This window comes from Vigna umbellata, chromosome 4 (genome assembly GCF_029865625.1).
Source record: "Vigna umbellata cultivar VRB3 chromosome 4, Vumbellata_1.0, whole genome shotgun sequence".
Lineage (NCBI taxonomy): Eukaryota > Viridiplantae > Streptophyta > Magnoliopsida > Fabales > Fabaceae > Vigna > Vigna umbellata.
This window is the reverse complement of record NC_142168.1, coordinates 22,482,406-22,498,257: the sequence shown is the minus strand read 5'-3', so window position 1 is coordinate 22,498,257 and position 15,852 is coordinate 22,482,406. Positions and strand designations below refer to the sequence as shown.

The window sequence follows — 15,852 nt, the reverse complement described above, 5'->3', positions numbered from 1 at the left end:
AGTTTTAAATATAATAGATATACATATATTTAACCAATTAAATATTATTTGTTGGAGTGACATTTATGGCGAGGACTTGGAAAATTTTAAAGTAAACCCATCACATAAGTATGATATGACAATGAAAAGTATTAGTGTATAATGACCCTCACATTTATATGACTAAAAAAAGAAAAACACTGTCATTTGAACGGGAAATAGAACTCTTATAAACTAAAATATTCAAATATAATGTAAAAATAGTTAAAATTAAAAATATACCATCCCGTGTTTCATTAGTAATTTTACATGTAAAACAAATGATGAAAATAAAATAGAAAATGTCTAGAAATATCACTTTTAAATCATTGTTACAGTAGAAATTAACAAGGTTTACAAATTTTCATATTTGAAAAAGTAACAAAGAATTGTTGTTGTTGTCTTAAATATTAATTAATTTATATTTTGTTGTCTTAGAAAAAAGGAAGTTTCCTTTTTTATTTGTCAATATTTCTTTATAATTTGTAACTAAGACAATTTACTACAGGGAACTTATGACCTATCTGGATTTTTATTATTTAAATAATTTTTTTCGTAGAACTTAAAAAATTTATAAAAAAAGTTAAAAATAATTTCACAAAAATTGTAATAAAAATCACACAAAATATAAATTTCCTAATGGTATTTATTTTACATAACGTTTTATTTCTACATGGAAATAAATAAAGTTATTTTCTTAGTCATTTGTAAACTGTTGGACTGTGTTAATTATTGAACTCTTTCTATGTCAAATTAACCATCTTGCTATTCATAAAAGAAGCTATTGCAAATATTACAACTTGTTAAAAGACGATTACCTAAGGAAACATTTGATCGATTATTTTTCACATAAAATTGTCGTTTAATTTAAAAATTCCAAGTTCATGTTAGTTACCTTTCTTTTTCACAAGTCTTCGGATAAGTCAATCGATTGGAATAGAATTATTGTTCCAAAAAATTTCCCACCATTGATAATGAGAAAAGTGACAAGGGTGGAAAAGTGGAGGCGTTTCCATGCATGCCATTTTATTTGAATAAAGATGAATGTCCAATTTTCCAATAATGACTATATTTATTGAAGTTTCCTTTTTAATTTGGTAATATTTTTTACATTTTGTCCCCATACCCCAGATTAAAAATAATAAGATTACGAACAAAAGTCAAACTAGTAAGAATTTCTAATAAAAGAATAAAAATTAATCCAAAATATTTTTAGAGAAAGAAAAAAAAATGAAACTAAAAGAGAAAATAAGAGGAAAATGATTATTGAGGATGTTTTAAAAATGAAAGACTTTATTTATAGAGTTAGGAGTGAGTCAACGTGCCCACTAAACCAGGAAAATACGTCTTGGCTTAAGGAAGAGTTCAACATCAAAAATACAATCCTTGCGAAAGAAAAGGAATGAAAATATTGCCGAACAACATCAACGTCTTTATAACAATGGTGACATAAGCTTTCACTATTAAAATATTTTCTAAGTATTTAGTGGAACTTACAATTTTTTTAATTTTGAGAGCACTTAATTTTGTTTTCAAATATTAACTTCCAATTCATTAATATTTGTAAGGAGGAGTTTGATGTTTTGATTTTCATATAATATTGTCGTTTAAAATGAAAATACACAAGTCTTCTTCGTAGTCAATTGATATTATTGAAATGCAGAAGAGTGAGAAGAATAGGTAATGAAGGAGTTGGTGAGTATAAAATATGGGTATTGGAAGTGCTTAATTCACAACACATATCAATCCAATTCTATACTCTCTCTATTTCATGATCATGAAGAATCTGAAAGTGAAGATGTTTATGTTTGTGATGAGTGTGGTGTTGCAGGTTGCTTATGGACAACACCATATCCGATGCCTTCCAAAAGAGAGGGATGCACTCCTTCAATTCAAGGCTGCCATTGTTGATCGTTACGGCATGCTCTCCTCTTGGACAACTCCCCACTGCTGCCAATGGGAGGGCATTCGCTGCAACAACCTCACCGCCCATATTATAAGCCTCGACCTTCACGGAGAATTTCATTATGAATCTCTCTCTCTTGGCTATAATTATGAATTCTCTCGGTATCATTACATCAGCGGAGAGATCCACAAGTCGTTAATGGAGTTACGACACTTACAGTATTTGAACCTCAGTTTCAATTCTTTTCGAGACACTAATATTCCAGAGTTTCTTGGCTCTCTTACCAACTTGAGATATCTTGATCTCTCTTCATCTTATCTTAGCGGACAAATTCCAACTCAGATAAGTTCTCTTTCTCATTTGAAATATTTGAATCTTGCTTATAATTATTATTTGGAGGGTTCAATCCCTCCTCAACTTGGAAATCTCTCTCGGTTGCAGTATCTTGATCTCAGCTACAATTCTTTTGAAGGATTCATTCCTTCCCAACTTGGAAACCTTTCAAATTTGAATAAACTCTATCTTGGAGGATATGATAGTGCTCTCAAAATTGTCAGTAGTGATCAATGGTTATCTAATCTTAATTCTTTAACCCATCTTTCCTTCATTTCCATATCTAATTTTAACAGTTCTCCTAGCTGCCTTCGAACCATTGCCAAGCTACCAAAACTAAGAGAACTCAGTTTAATTGAATGTGGCCTTTCCGATCATTTCCTCCTTTCATTCAACCCTTCCAACTTCAATTTTTCTACTTCTCTATCTGTCCTTGATCTTTCTCGTAACTCCTTCACACAACCGATGATATTCCCGTGGCTGTCAAACACCACTTCCAACCTTGTTGAGCTTGACCTTAGCTCGAACCTCTTGGAGTGTACAAAGTCATATTACTTTGGCTTGACCATGAATTTGCTTGAGCGCCTTGACCTCTCCGATAATGGGTTCAAGGGTGAGGATTTGAAATCATTAATGAATATATGCACCCTACGTTCATTATACATATCTGAAAACAATATGACCGAAGACCTTTCGTCAATTCTTTATAATTTCTCCAGTGCTTGTGTTAGATACTCACTACAAGAGTTGAGTTTGACACACAACCAAATCAGAGGCTCCCTACCTGACCTTTCAGCATTTTTAAATTTAAAAACGTTCGATCTTTCTTCCAACCAATTGAGTGGGAAGATATCTGAAGGCACTAGATTGCCATCTCATTTGGAGCAGTTGTCAGTTCGCTTTAACTCTTTAGAAGGTGGTGTTCCAAAATCATTTGGGAGCACATGTACTTTAGAGTTATTGGATTTGTCTCATAATAAGTTGAGTGAAGATCTCACAGTGATATTTAATCATTTGTCTGGATGTTCTAGATACTCATTGCGAAATTTATATCTCCGTCAGAATAAATTCAATGGCACATTACCTGATTTTTCAATATTTTCAAAGTTGGAAACGTTGGATATATCAGGAAATCGATTGGATGGAGTTCCAAAATTACTTCACAATGGTACTGTTTTGCGTTCATTGAACCTATTTAATAACAGTTTAAGTGAAAACCTTCCAACAATAATGCATCACTTATCCTCATCATTGCAAAGTTTAAATCTAGGCATGAATCAAATTAAGGGTACTTTGCCTCGCAACCTCGCAACAATGTTCCCATCATTAAAATATTTGTACCTTGATAGTAACAAGCTAAATGGGACAATTTCTGAAGATCTTCGATTTCCAACAGAACTTGAGGTATTATCCTTGATGTCAAACTCTTTGAAAGGTGTGTTAACTGACTCTCATTTTTATAATATGACAAAGTTAACGACATTGATGTTGTCATATAACTTACTTACTTTAGAAGTGACTCAAAATTGGGCTTCAACTTTTCAATTGGTTACTATTGAATTGAGGTCTTGCAAGCTTGGTTCATTATTTCCCAAATGGCTCGAGAAACAAAATGAATTTATTGATCTTGACATTTCAAATAATGGAATATCAGGTACGGTTCCAGAATGGTTTTGGACCAAATTTGGATTGTCAAATTGGATGAGTATTGATATTTCATCTAATAATTTACAAGGTACGATTCCAAATTTGCCAATAGAGAATCATTATTTATCTCTTAGTCTTGCATCAAATCAATTTGAAGGTCATGTTCCGCCATTTTTACGAGGCTCAATATCTCTTGATCTATCAAACAATAAATTCACAAATTCTTTTTCATTTTTATGTTCTAATGGTGTAGCTGAATCTTTATACCAATTAGACCTTTCAAATAATAAGTTTTCTGGACAAATTCCAGACTGTTGGACCCATTTGAAGTCATTGGCTTACTTAAATATGAGTCACAACAAGTTTTCAGAAGAGATTCCTTCTTCAATGGGATCACTCCTTGAACTTCAAGTTTTGTTATTGAGAAGCAATAACTTAATAGGTGAAATCCCTTCCTCCCTAAGGAACTGCACAAAGTTAGAGATGGTAGATATATCAGAAAATAGATTATCAGGATATATCCCAAATTGGATTGGGAAGGAATTATCAAAGTTGCAATTTTTAAGCTTAAGAAGAAATTATTTGAATGGAAGTTTACCATTGGAAATTTGTTATCTAAAAAGCATTCAACTCTTAGATCTCTCGCTAAACAACCTATCTGGACAAATTCCTAAATGCATAAAAAACTTTTTCTCAATGGCTCAAATGACTTCTTTGAGAGATTATTATCAAGGTCATCAATATTTGGTCAACACTAGTGCTACGGAAAGTAACTTTTCATACAATTTGAATGCATTCTTGATGTGGAAAGGTTCAGAACAAATGTTTACAAACAGGGGATTGTCACTTTTGAATAGCATTGATCTCTCAAGCAATGAATTATCAGGAGAAATTCCAAAAGAAATAGAGGGTTTATTTGGATTGGTGTCATTGAATCTATCAAGAAACCAATTGACAGGGAATATTCCTTCAAATGTTGGAGAGTTAACATCACTTGAATTTCTTGATTTGTCACGAAACCAACTTGTTGGTTCTATTCCTTCGAGTCTTGCTCAAATTGACCGACTCACTGGGTTAGATTTGTCACATAATTATTTATCTGGAAAAATTCCAACTGGCACACAATTACAGAGTTTCGATGCATCGAAATATGAAGATAATGTTGATCTCTGTGGACCACCATTAAAGGAATTGTGCATTGATGAAGTGGCAAGACAAGGACCAATTATTAAATTTCAAGAGGATGACAATTTGATTTTCAATCGTGAATATTATATAAGTATGACAATTGGATTTGCTATAAGCTTTTGGGGAGTGTTTGGCTCAATCTTAATAGTACATTCTTGGCGTCATGCATATTTCAAGTTCTTAAATAATTTAGGAGACACTCTTTATGTCATGACAACAGTGAAAGTTTTCAAAATCTGCTACAAAACATAGCTACAGGTAACATTATTTTAACCTTGTGTTAAAATTTTGATTTTTTGTTTGTTTTATTATTATTATAATTATTAAGTTTTTTTTCATTAAATTAGTTTTTAATTTAAAATTAGAGACTAATTTAAAATTAATAATATTAAATATGTAAAACTTTGATAGCTAATGACAATGATCAATTTAAAGTCTAATTAACAAATTAATTATAATTTTTTATTTATAAAAAAGACTATTTTACATACTAATAATTTCTAATTGATATCCACATAATTAATTATTTTGATTTCTAAATTTGATTAATGAGTTTCTTGTCATAAATGATTGACATTTCCAAATAATAACAATTACAAAAATATTATGGTTAAATCGATTTTTTATTAGATAAAAAGAAATTTAATGAAAGATTAACAATGTAATTGAAAATAAGAATTTTACTTAAAGATAATAACTAATGTCTATGGATAGAATAAAATAATAAAAAATCGTTAGCATAAGACATATTTTCAGCCTCTTTATTTTTATCTCTTTCAATCTTGTCTCAAAATTGTTGACATTCTCATAATAAGTTGGTTTTTCTTTTGTAAGTTTAAACATTGCAATATTAGTTTCATGGATGATAGATATAATTATTTCTATAAATACATTATTTATAATAAATGGTAAGTTCTAATTCAAGTAAAGATCTCCAATATGAATTTGAAGATTTCTAGTTTTAATTTGGCTTCTACAAACACTTTTTTATTTGCCTTGATAATCATCAAGATAATTCTTTTATGACAAATGATTTTTTTTACAAAGTATAAAATAAATTGAAAGAATTTAATTAGTAATAACTTAAATTATTGGAGTTTTTTTATTCCTTTGTCTTTTAATATAAGTTTGCTTTGAATTTGTTTTTTTACGTTATCTTTTTATTGTTTCTATTTCTGACGAAATTAATATAATTTGCTTAATTTTTGGTAGAGGAAATGAAATTTGAAGATTAGAATGATTGTGAGGGTACCATGCTCAAAGGACAAAAAAAAACAGAGGAAAGAGGTACTCTGGAGATCGATAACTGAGGAAGATTTCTAAACATTTATTTTCTTTAAATGTTTCTTTCTTCTCCATTTTTATTTTGTAATGGTTGTTGAGGAAGCCTATTGTGATTGTGAAGTTGTTAGTCATACAATAATTTGATGAATCTTCAAAACGTTGGAAATGACATAATTATTGATTTTTGAGTCATGTTCTGTACTAATACCTTGTGTGTTTTTTTCCTTTCTACTACCTTCCTCTCTTGCATGTGATTAAGAGGGTTTGTGTTTCAATTAATTTTAAGTTAATTACTTCAGTAAATTTTACCTTAAACTTAATCTGAGTAAGATGGTATGAATTACATGAAATTGAAATTAGATTGTATGTTGAAGGATTTATAGAAGCACGACATGCATTTCTTTTGTCATTTGTCAAATAACATATTAATTATTAAATTTCTTGATAATTCATTTTAGAATGCAGGAAATACTCTCTTTATAAAACATAAACTTGGTAAAAAAATCGTTACTACATTAATGAATAATAAAATCTGACGGTTAACACTTATAAATTTTAATGAGAAAAAAATTATACATTTATAAACATTAATGAAAAATAAAAATTGTTGTTAACATTTAAAAAAACTGTACATTTATAAAAGTTAATGAAAAAAATAAAAATTGTTGTGAACATTTAAAACTAACGGTTGTTTTACCATTATTATTATTTTATAACAAGAAATGTCAAGAATTTCAATGTCATTTTGTGTGTGTAACCATTTAGGAAAAGTTGGACCTAACTTTCAAGATCTCAACCCTATATAACCCAATTGAAAGGACCGAGTCCAGTTTTGGCTAAATTCCAAAGCCATACAACTTTGACATGTTAGCAAAATGAGAGTCACTGATCACATCTCCCAAAGAGTTCAAATTCATTTTGAGAGTCTCCAGCTGAGTAGGAAATCGAATATCTTTGGGAATCTTACCATTTAGCCTGTTTTCATCAAGAGATAAAGTTTTTAAAGATGAGAATACTGAGAAATCAGGAAGTCAAATTAAACATGCTTTCACACATGTTAGTTAAGTAGTTTAAGGCATGAAGTTGAGTTAGAGATGCTCAAGCTTCAACTCAATGTGCTTAAGAACCTATAATTAGATCGTCTTTGATATGCGTCAGTTCGGAATCCACTTATTAAACGTTTTCTTCTGTCAGTTTCATAAGACCTACGTAAAAAACGCTATAAAAATCCCAATTTCCACTTTCATTTCTACTTTTATTTCTATGCACTTCTTTTTATTTTTCTTTATAAATGTTATTTTGTGAATTACTTCGCACCACATATATTTTTTAAGTAATTGTTATTTTTTTCTCAAACGAATCTAAAAGTTGTACCATTTTGATTAATAATTTTGAAATAGCTAAAATATACTTAAATTAATGGAAATAGATTTGAAAAAGACTTTACGACACATTGAAGGATATTATTAGATAGATTTATTGACTCTTTGTATATGAAAATAAATATAAGAAAAAGTAATTACGATTATGTTTGATAATATATTGAATTGGTATGTAAGTGATTAAAAGCGAATCAATTAAGTTTAGTTGTTATAAGAAATATGTTGAAAGAGGTAGGTAGAAATTCATTATATGCACACAAGGGCCATGATGGAGAACAGGTGGAATCACAGGCATTGGAACGAAACTTCCAAAGCACTCTGTCATTTCCTTTTTTTAGTTTAAGATAAACCAAGGAATGTGTTTGTATTTATGTTCCTGGTTTTTGTTTCTAACAAATTATTTTAAGTTATAATCAAAAGAAAAAAATAAAACGAAAAATGAAATATAAGCTGTAAAACAAAATAAATGGAGCAAGTAAAAAATAAAGAGAAGGTTCAGATGCAGTCATGCCTCCATTTTTAAGTCTTGAACATGAACCTCAATTAATGGTTGCAGGTAACATCTATATGATTTTTTGGCAATTGTAATGACAACATTGTATGTTCATGCACAACCAAGACGATAAGTTGTATACGACCATCATGACAAGTCTAATTGTGGCCTTTGTTTTTGTAAAGAGATTCAGGAATATTCAACCTGTGACTATGATCATACACCATGTGTCTTCTCTTATCCAACATCAATTTTTACAACTCCACAATGACATAAAATCTCTTGTCCTTGAGGTCAATTTTGTGGTGATTTTTATTAAATATTGATAGTCTCTAAATAGGTGTAAACAGCGTCTTTGACCAAATACAAAGAATAAAACTAAAATCAAAATATAACTTCTTCAAAATAAAAACAACTATTACTTAATCTATTTCTATCTTATATCAACAAAATAATATCACATTTAAATACATGAAAAATAAAAATTGTTGATCCCTATTTTATCTCTATCAAAATCCAAATAAATATTACTAATAAAATAAGACTCAAACAAAATTCTTAATAAATCCCTAAAATTTAAGTTTATCCTAACAAAAGTCCCTTATAAAATTAAATTTTTCATCCTTTATTTGACTTTCCATGTGCATCACCCCAAATCAAGCTTGCTTCTTTCAATCAAATATGGATTCTTCATTTTCTTCATGTTGGTCGTGTCGATTTCACCTTAACTGAACATTTTAATGATTTGGCTGACTTGTTCTTTGTTCTATCCAACTTCTCAATAACCTCGACCAACTTGTTTTTGACTTTAGACAATTTCTCAACAATCTTAACTAACCTCTTAGTAACATTGGCTGACTTCTTCATCTTGTCTGAAATAATACTCATCATAATTTTTCTTATCTCAGTATTCGAGCTTCTCACACTAGGGTTCTTCTCAATATCTTCATCTTTTCAGTATTGCAGAAAAGGCCTCTAATGTCACCCTTTAGACGATCGACCCTCGAATATCACTAGTGCAGAAAAGACCTTTAACGTCACTCTTTAGACGCCTGACCCTCAAATATCCAACGTAAAAAATGACTGGTGACATTTTTCGTAAATAAAACAACTATATAGACGTTGGCTATGGAGGGGCCCAACGTCTAAATACTCATATACGTCGGCTCCCTCGAATAGACGCCAAAACTAAACGAAAAAGTTAATAAAAAATAATTTTTATTCTACTTAGACGTCTGTTAATTGGGAGAACCGACATCTAAACCCTAAACCTAGAAATTTAAAAAGTTACTTTTTGACTCCATTTAGACATCTAATCTCGTCACTCTGACTTCTAAAGCACTTTGGACGTCTGTTAATTGGGGGAACCGACGTCTAAACCCTAAACCCAAAAATTTAAAAAGTCACTTTTTGACTCCATTTAGACGTCCGATCCCGCCACTCCGACTTCTATAGCACTTTAGACGTCTGTTAATTGGGGGAACCGACATCTAAACCCTAAACACAGAAATTTAAAAAGTTACTTTTTGACTCCATTTAGACGTCTGATCCCGCCACTCCGACTTCTAAAGCACTTTAGATGTCTGTTAATTGGGGGAACCAACGTCTAAACCCTAAACACAGAAATTTAAAAAGTCACTTTTTGACTACATTTAAATGTCTGATCCTGCCACTCCGACTTCTAAAGCACTTTAGACGTTTCTTAGTTATGGGAATCGACGTCTTAACCCTAAACCTAGAAATTATAAAAGTCACTTTTTGACTCCATTTAGACGTCTGATCTCGCGACTCCAACTTCTAACATGTTTTTAGACGTCTGTTATTGGGGGAACCGACGTCTAAATTTCAGCATTAAAACACCGAGAACGCGAGACAACCTTTACGCGCACTCATTGTTCATTATCTTCGTCGTTTTCTCTCTACGGGTTACGTTTTTCAGGTTCATTTTCTAACTTTTGCATCGTTTTAAATTAATTTTACTCCCATTACATCACTCTTTGACGCATTATCTTTCATTTGAATCAATTAAAATGTGTTTTCGTTCGGTTTTTGTGCAGTTATTCTCGTGTCCTTGGGCGGCGTTCTATGGCGGCGATTTCTTGCGTTTTATACTCCTCCAATTCCCTCCACTACGTTTTTAAAACCATCCAATAAAAAATGTACAATACATTCTCTTCAACTAAAATATAAATTTGTAAACTTGAATCACCATGAGTCAAGAGCAACCTTAGAGAGGTCTGACCTGTATGGATCGGACGTCTATATAGATGTCTGACCTGTATGGATCGGACGTCTATATAGATGTCTGATCTATATAGGTCCGACGTCTATATAGACGTCTCACCTATATTGCAAATAATACAATTTGTTCGACACAATTGCATTTTGAAGTGCATTTTCCGAGCACTTTCTTAAATTTGTTTTCAAATATTAACTTCCAATTCATTAATTATTTGTAAGGACGAGTTTGACGTTTCTTTTTTTTTCATATAATATTGTCGTTTAAAATGAAAATACACAAGTCTTCTTCGAAGTGAATTGATATTATTGAAATTATTGAAATCTTGCATGCATTAATGAAATGCAGGAGAGTGAAAAGAATAGGTAATGAAGGAGTTGGTGTGAGTATAAATGTGGGCATTGGGAGTGCTAAATTCAGAACACATATCAATCTAATTCTATACTATTCACTCTCTCTATTTAATGAACATGAAGAATCTGAAAGTGACGATGTTTATGTGTGTGGTGAGTGTGGTGTTGCAGGTTGCTTTTGGACAACACCATATCCGATGCATTCCAAAAGAGAGGGAAGCACTCCTTCAATTCAAGGCTGCCATTGTTGATCACAACGGCATGCTCTCCTCTTGGACCACTCCCGACTGTTGCCAATGGGAGGGGATTCGCTGCACCAACCTCACCGCTCATATTATAAGCCTCCACCTTTCTGGACAGTATAATGAATCTCTTTCTCTTGGCGGTTATTATGTTTCTTATGAAGTCTCTCAGCGTTACATCGGCGGTGAGATTCACAAGTCGTTAATGGAGTTGCGACAGTTACAGTATTTAAACCTCAGTTTCAATTATTTTCGAGACACTAATATTCCAGAGTTTCTTGGCTCTCTTACCAACTTGAGATATCTTGATCTCTCTTCATCTTATCTTAGCGGACAAATTCCAACTCAGATAAGTTCTCTTTCTCATTTGAAATATTTGAATCTTGCAAGAAATTATTATTTGGAGGGTTCAATCCCTCCTCAACTTGGAAATCTCTCTCGGTTGGAGTATCTTGATCTCAGTTGGAATTCTTTTGAAGGATACATTCCTTCCCAACTTGGAAATCTCTCTCGGCTGCAATATCTTGATCTCAGCTACAATTCTTTTGAAGGATACATTCCTCCCCAACTTGGAAACCTTTCAAATTTGAATAAACTCTATCTTGGAGGATATGATAGTGCTCTCAAAATTGCCATTATTGATCAATGGTTATCTAATCTTAATTCTTTAACCCATCTTTCCTTCAATTCCATATCTAATTTTAACAGTTCTCCTATCTGGCTTCGAACCATTGCCAAGCTACCAAAACTAAGAGAACTGAGTTTAATTCATTGTGGCCTTTCCGATGATTTCCTCCTTTCATTCAACCCTTCCAACTTCAATTTTTCTCATTCCCTTTCTATTCTTAGACTTTCCTTCAACTCCTTCACGCAACCGAGGATATTCCAGTGGCTGTCAAACACCACTACCAACCTTGTTGAGCTTGATGTTCGAGGTAACCTCTTGAAGGGTTCCACCTCATATCATTTTGGCTTGGCCATGAATTCGCTTGAGCACCTTGACGTCTCCCAAAATGTGTTCAAGGGCGAAGATATGAAATTATTCATGAATATATGCAGTCTTCGTTCTTTACACATGTCTAGAAACAATATGACCGAAGACCTTTCGTTAATTCTTTATAATTTCTCCAGTGGTTGTGTTAGATACTCATTACAAGAATTTAGTTTGGCATCCAATCAAATCCAAGGCTCCTTACCTGACCTTTCAGTGTTCTCATCTTTAAAGATATTGGATCTTTCTAGCAATCAATTGAAGGGGAAGATACCTGATTTCTCAATTTTAAAGTTGGAAACGTTGAATCTGAGCACGAATCAAATTAGCGGTACTTTGCCTAACACCCTCAAATTGTTCCCATCATTAAAAAGACTGTACCTTGATAATAACATGCTAAATGGGACAATTTCTGAAGATCTTCGATTTCCAACACAACTTGAGGAATTATCCTTGATGTCAAACTCTTTGAAAGGTGTGTTATCTGACTCCCATTTCTATAATATGACAAAGTTAAAGACATTGATGTTGTCAGATAACTCACTCACGTTAGAAGTTAATCAAAATTGGGGTTCAACTTTTCAATTGGATAATATTGAATTGAGGTCTTGCAAGCTTGGTCCTTTGTTTCCCAAATGGCTAGAGAAACAAAACAAATTTCAATACCTTGACATTTCAAATAGTGGAATATCAGGTACGGTTCCAAAATGGTTTTGGACCAAATTTGGATTGTCCAATTGGATGAGTATTGATATTTCGTTTAATAATTTACAAGGTACGATTCCAAATTTGCCAATAGAAAATCATTATGATTCTCTTAGTCTTGCATCAAATCAATTTGAAGGTCATGTTCCATCATTTTTACAAGGCTCAATATTTCTTGATCTATCAAACAATAAATTTACAAATTCTTCTTGGTTTTTATGGTCTAGTGGTGCAGTTGATAATTTATACCAATTAGACCTTTCAAATAATGAGTTTTCTGGACAAATTCCGGACTGTTGGACCCATTTCAAGTCATTGGCTTACTTAAATATGAGTCAGAACAAATTTTCTAAAACAATTCCTACTTCAATGGGATCACTCCTTCAACTTCAAGTATTGTTATTGAGAAACAATAACTTAACAGGTATGATTCCTTCCATCTTAAAGAATTGCACAAATTTAGTGATGGTAGACATAGCAGGAAATATATTATCAGGATCTATCCCAGATTGGATCGGGAATGAATTATCAAAGTTGCAATTTTTAAGCTTAAGAAGCAATTATTTATGGGGAAGTTTACCATTGCAAATTTGTTATCTCAAAAGAATTCAACTCTTAGATCTCTCGCTAAACAATTTAGCTGGACAAATTCCTAAATGCATAAAAAACTTTTCTTCAATGGCTCAAATGACTTCGCTGAGAGATTATCAAAGTCATCAATATTTGGTCCACACGAGATACATGACAAGTAACTATTCATACAATTTGAATACATTTTTTATGTGGAAAGGTTCTGAGCTAATGTTCACAAACATAGGATTATCACTTTTAAAAAGCGTTGATCTCTCAGACAATGAATTATCAGGAGAAATTCCAAAAGAAATAGAGGGTTTATTTGGATTGGTGTCATTGAATTTATCAAGAAACCAATTGACAGGGAAAATTCCTTTAAATGTTGGAGAGTTAACATCACTTGAATTTCTTGATTTGTCACGAAACCAACTTGTTGGTTCTATTCCTTCCAGTCTTGCTCAAATTGATCGACTCACTGTGTTAGATGTGTCACATAATTACTTATCTGGAAAAATTCCAACTCGCACACAATTACAGAGTTTCGATGCATCGAAATATGAAGATAATGTTGATCTCTGTGGACCACCATTAAAGAAATGGTGTATTGATGGAGTGGCAAGAGAAGAACCGATTGGTAAATTTCAAGAGGATGATAATTTGATTTTCAATCGTGAATATTATATAAGTATGACAATTGGATTTGTTATAAGCTTTTGGGGAGTGTTTGGCTCAATCTTAATAATACGTTCTTGGCGTCATGCATATTTCCAATTCTTAAGTAATTTATCAGACAGCCTCTATGTCATAACAGTAGTGAAAGTTTTGAAGAGATTACACACAACATATCAGGTAATATATTTTAACCTTATGTTACAAACTTAATTTTTTAGTCTCTTTCGATCATGTCTAAAAATTGTTCTGTCATTCTCTTTTGTACTTTTAAACATTGCAATGTTTGTGCCATGGATGATAGATATAATCATTTCTATAAATACATTTTTTTTCATGAGTTGTAATTAAAGGAAAGATCTGCAATCTAAATCTTAATATTTTCTAATCATTGGATTTCTCTTTTCTTTTCATTATGTTTTGCTGTCTTTACTTTTGGTGAAATTAATTATTTTGTTAATTTTTGGCAGAGGAAATCTGGATTAAAGGTGTGAAGTAGTGTAAGGGAAGAAATGAAATTATTGTTGAAGATCGAAAGGGTTGTGAGGGTAGCCTACTTAAGGATATCAAAAATCATTCCACTGCTTTAACTCATTCATTATGGATCCTTCGAATGAAAAACTTAAGCCACGTGTTTAGTCAGATATTTGTAAGTTCATGTATATGGAGAAAGATAATATACATGATATAAAAGAGTTTTCTTCTTCCATTTCTGTGAGATTTTTAGTATTATATTATACCTTTAGTTATTTGAACAAGTTACAATTTCAATTCTTAGAAATGGATTACATGACAATGTAGTGCTAGATATCTATCATAATTAAATTTTACTTATATTGCATGGTTAAAAACAACGTTTAATTTTACTTTATCATTAAAAGACATATGACAAGATCAATTTTTTGAACAACTTAAAGGCCAAAGAGGAAGAAAGTGAAGATTAAAGAGTTGAGAAAAAGCTACACAAAGATCTGCCTTCTAAGGGAGCAATAAAATAGTGCTTGCTACATAAGAAAAAAAACAAACTCCTACAAAGGAAATAGATTAAATGACCACATGTTATATCAATTTTCTTATTTTCTTATTATGATCACACATTTGCTCATCATAGTAACAAAGCAAATGCATTCATTAGCAAAAGTTAATAGCCCAACCCAGCTTGTCATGAACTCTTCTTTTATCTTTCCAATGGTCTAATACTCTCCTACTCTAATCCTCTATCCAAATATACTACCAACTTCATCAATAAAAATGATTGTTAGGGAAACTTTATAATAAAAATTAATGATTAAATTAGTAATTTAATTTTTTGTTATTGAATTAGAAATATGGATGAAAAATAAATTCATTCTCTAAACCCATTCTCGTTTTTACTAGAAATATCTACATTGACTCGATATGGGTATAGATGGAGATCGGGACGAGGATGTACATTGTCTAAAAAGCTTATTTCTTGCATTGGTTGTATTATATGCATGTTTATAAATATACATTGTTACACTATTAGCTTGTCTTAGCAACCGGATGTAACTCTAAGACAGAGTGAACAAATTTAAAATTTATTGTACAAATTTTGTTTTCGTTTTTATTTTATTGTTGTCTTGTGAATTATACTTATTTTGTTTTCCCTAGGGATGAATTCAACTATCATAATTTTTTGAAAAAATAAATTAAAACTTTAAATGATAACAAATTTGAACCATATAATTTTTTATGTTTTTTAATTAATGTTTCAAATTTATTTAATTAAAAAAATTATTAACTTTACATGTGAAATTACTTGATTAAAATCAACAATTAAAACTTAATATCTAAGTATTTTTAATCTA

General features: G+C 31.3%; 2 protein-coding genes across 3 annotated transcripts; both read left to right on the top strand.

The window, feature by feature from the left end:
• The first annotated feature begins 1,786 nt into the window (after positions 1 to 1,786).
• On the top strand, positions 1,787 to 5,344 carry LOC148199591 (receptor-like protein EIX1). Of its 2 annotated transcripts, XM_088114353.1 has the most exons (2): positions 1,787 to 2,791; positions 2,867 to 5,344. In XM_088114353.1, the coding sequence occupies exons 1-2, from the start codon at positions 1,790 to 1,792 to the stop codon at positions 5,342 to 5,344; spliced, it is 3,480 nt and encodes a 1,159-aa protein (XP_087970479.1). In that variant the 5' UTR covers positions 1,787 to 1,789. The 2 variants fall into 2 exon arrangements, with proteins under 2 accessions (XP_087970479.1, XP_087970478.1); XM_088114352.1 differs by having other exon boundaries at positions 1,787 to 5,344.
• A 5,616-nt stretch (positions 5,345 to 10,960) lies between these two features.
• LOC124820042 (uncharacterized) lies at positions 10,961 to 14,522 on the top strand. Its single transcript, XM_088112717.1, has 3 exons — positions 10,961 to 12,551; positions 12,771 to 13,988; positions 14,494 to 14,522. Exons 1-3 carry the CDS (start codon positions 10,961 to 10,963, stop codon positions 14,520 to 14,522), a joined length of 2,838 nt encoding a protein of 945 aa, XP_087968843.1.
• Positions 14,523 to 15,852: the final 1,330 nt, after the last annotated feature.

What these genes read in the sequence shown, in the direction of transcription:
- LOC124820042 (XM_088112717.1), top strand. Translation starts at nt 10,961, where the DNA reads ATGAAGAATCTGAAAGTGACGATGTTTATGTGTGTGGTGAGTGTGGTG. An exon ending in GATGTCAAACTCTTTGAAAG is followed by an intron (nt 12,552 to 12,770) that starts GTGTGTTATCTG and finishes GTGGAATATCAG; the next exon opens with GTACGGTTCCAAAATGGTTT. An exon ending in GGCAAGAGAAGAACCGATTG is followed by an intron (nt 13,989 to 14,493) that starts GTAAATTTCAAG and finishes AATTTTTGGCAG; the next exon opens with AGGAAATCTGGATTAAAGGT.
- LOC148199591 (XM_088114352.1), top strand. Translation starts at nt 1,790, where the DNA reads ATGATCATGAAGAATCTGAAAGTGAAGATGTTTATGTTTGTGATGAGT.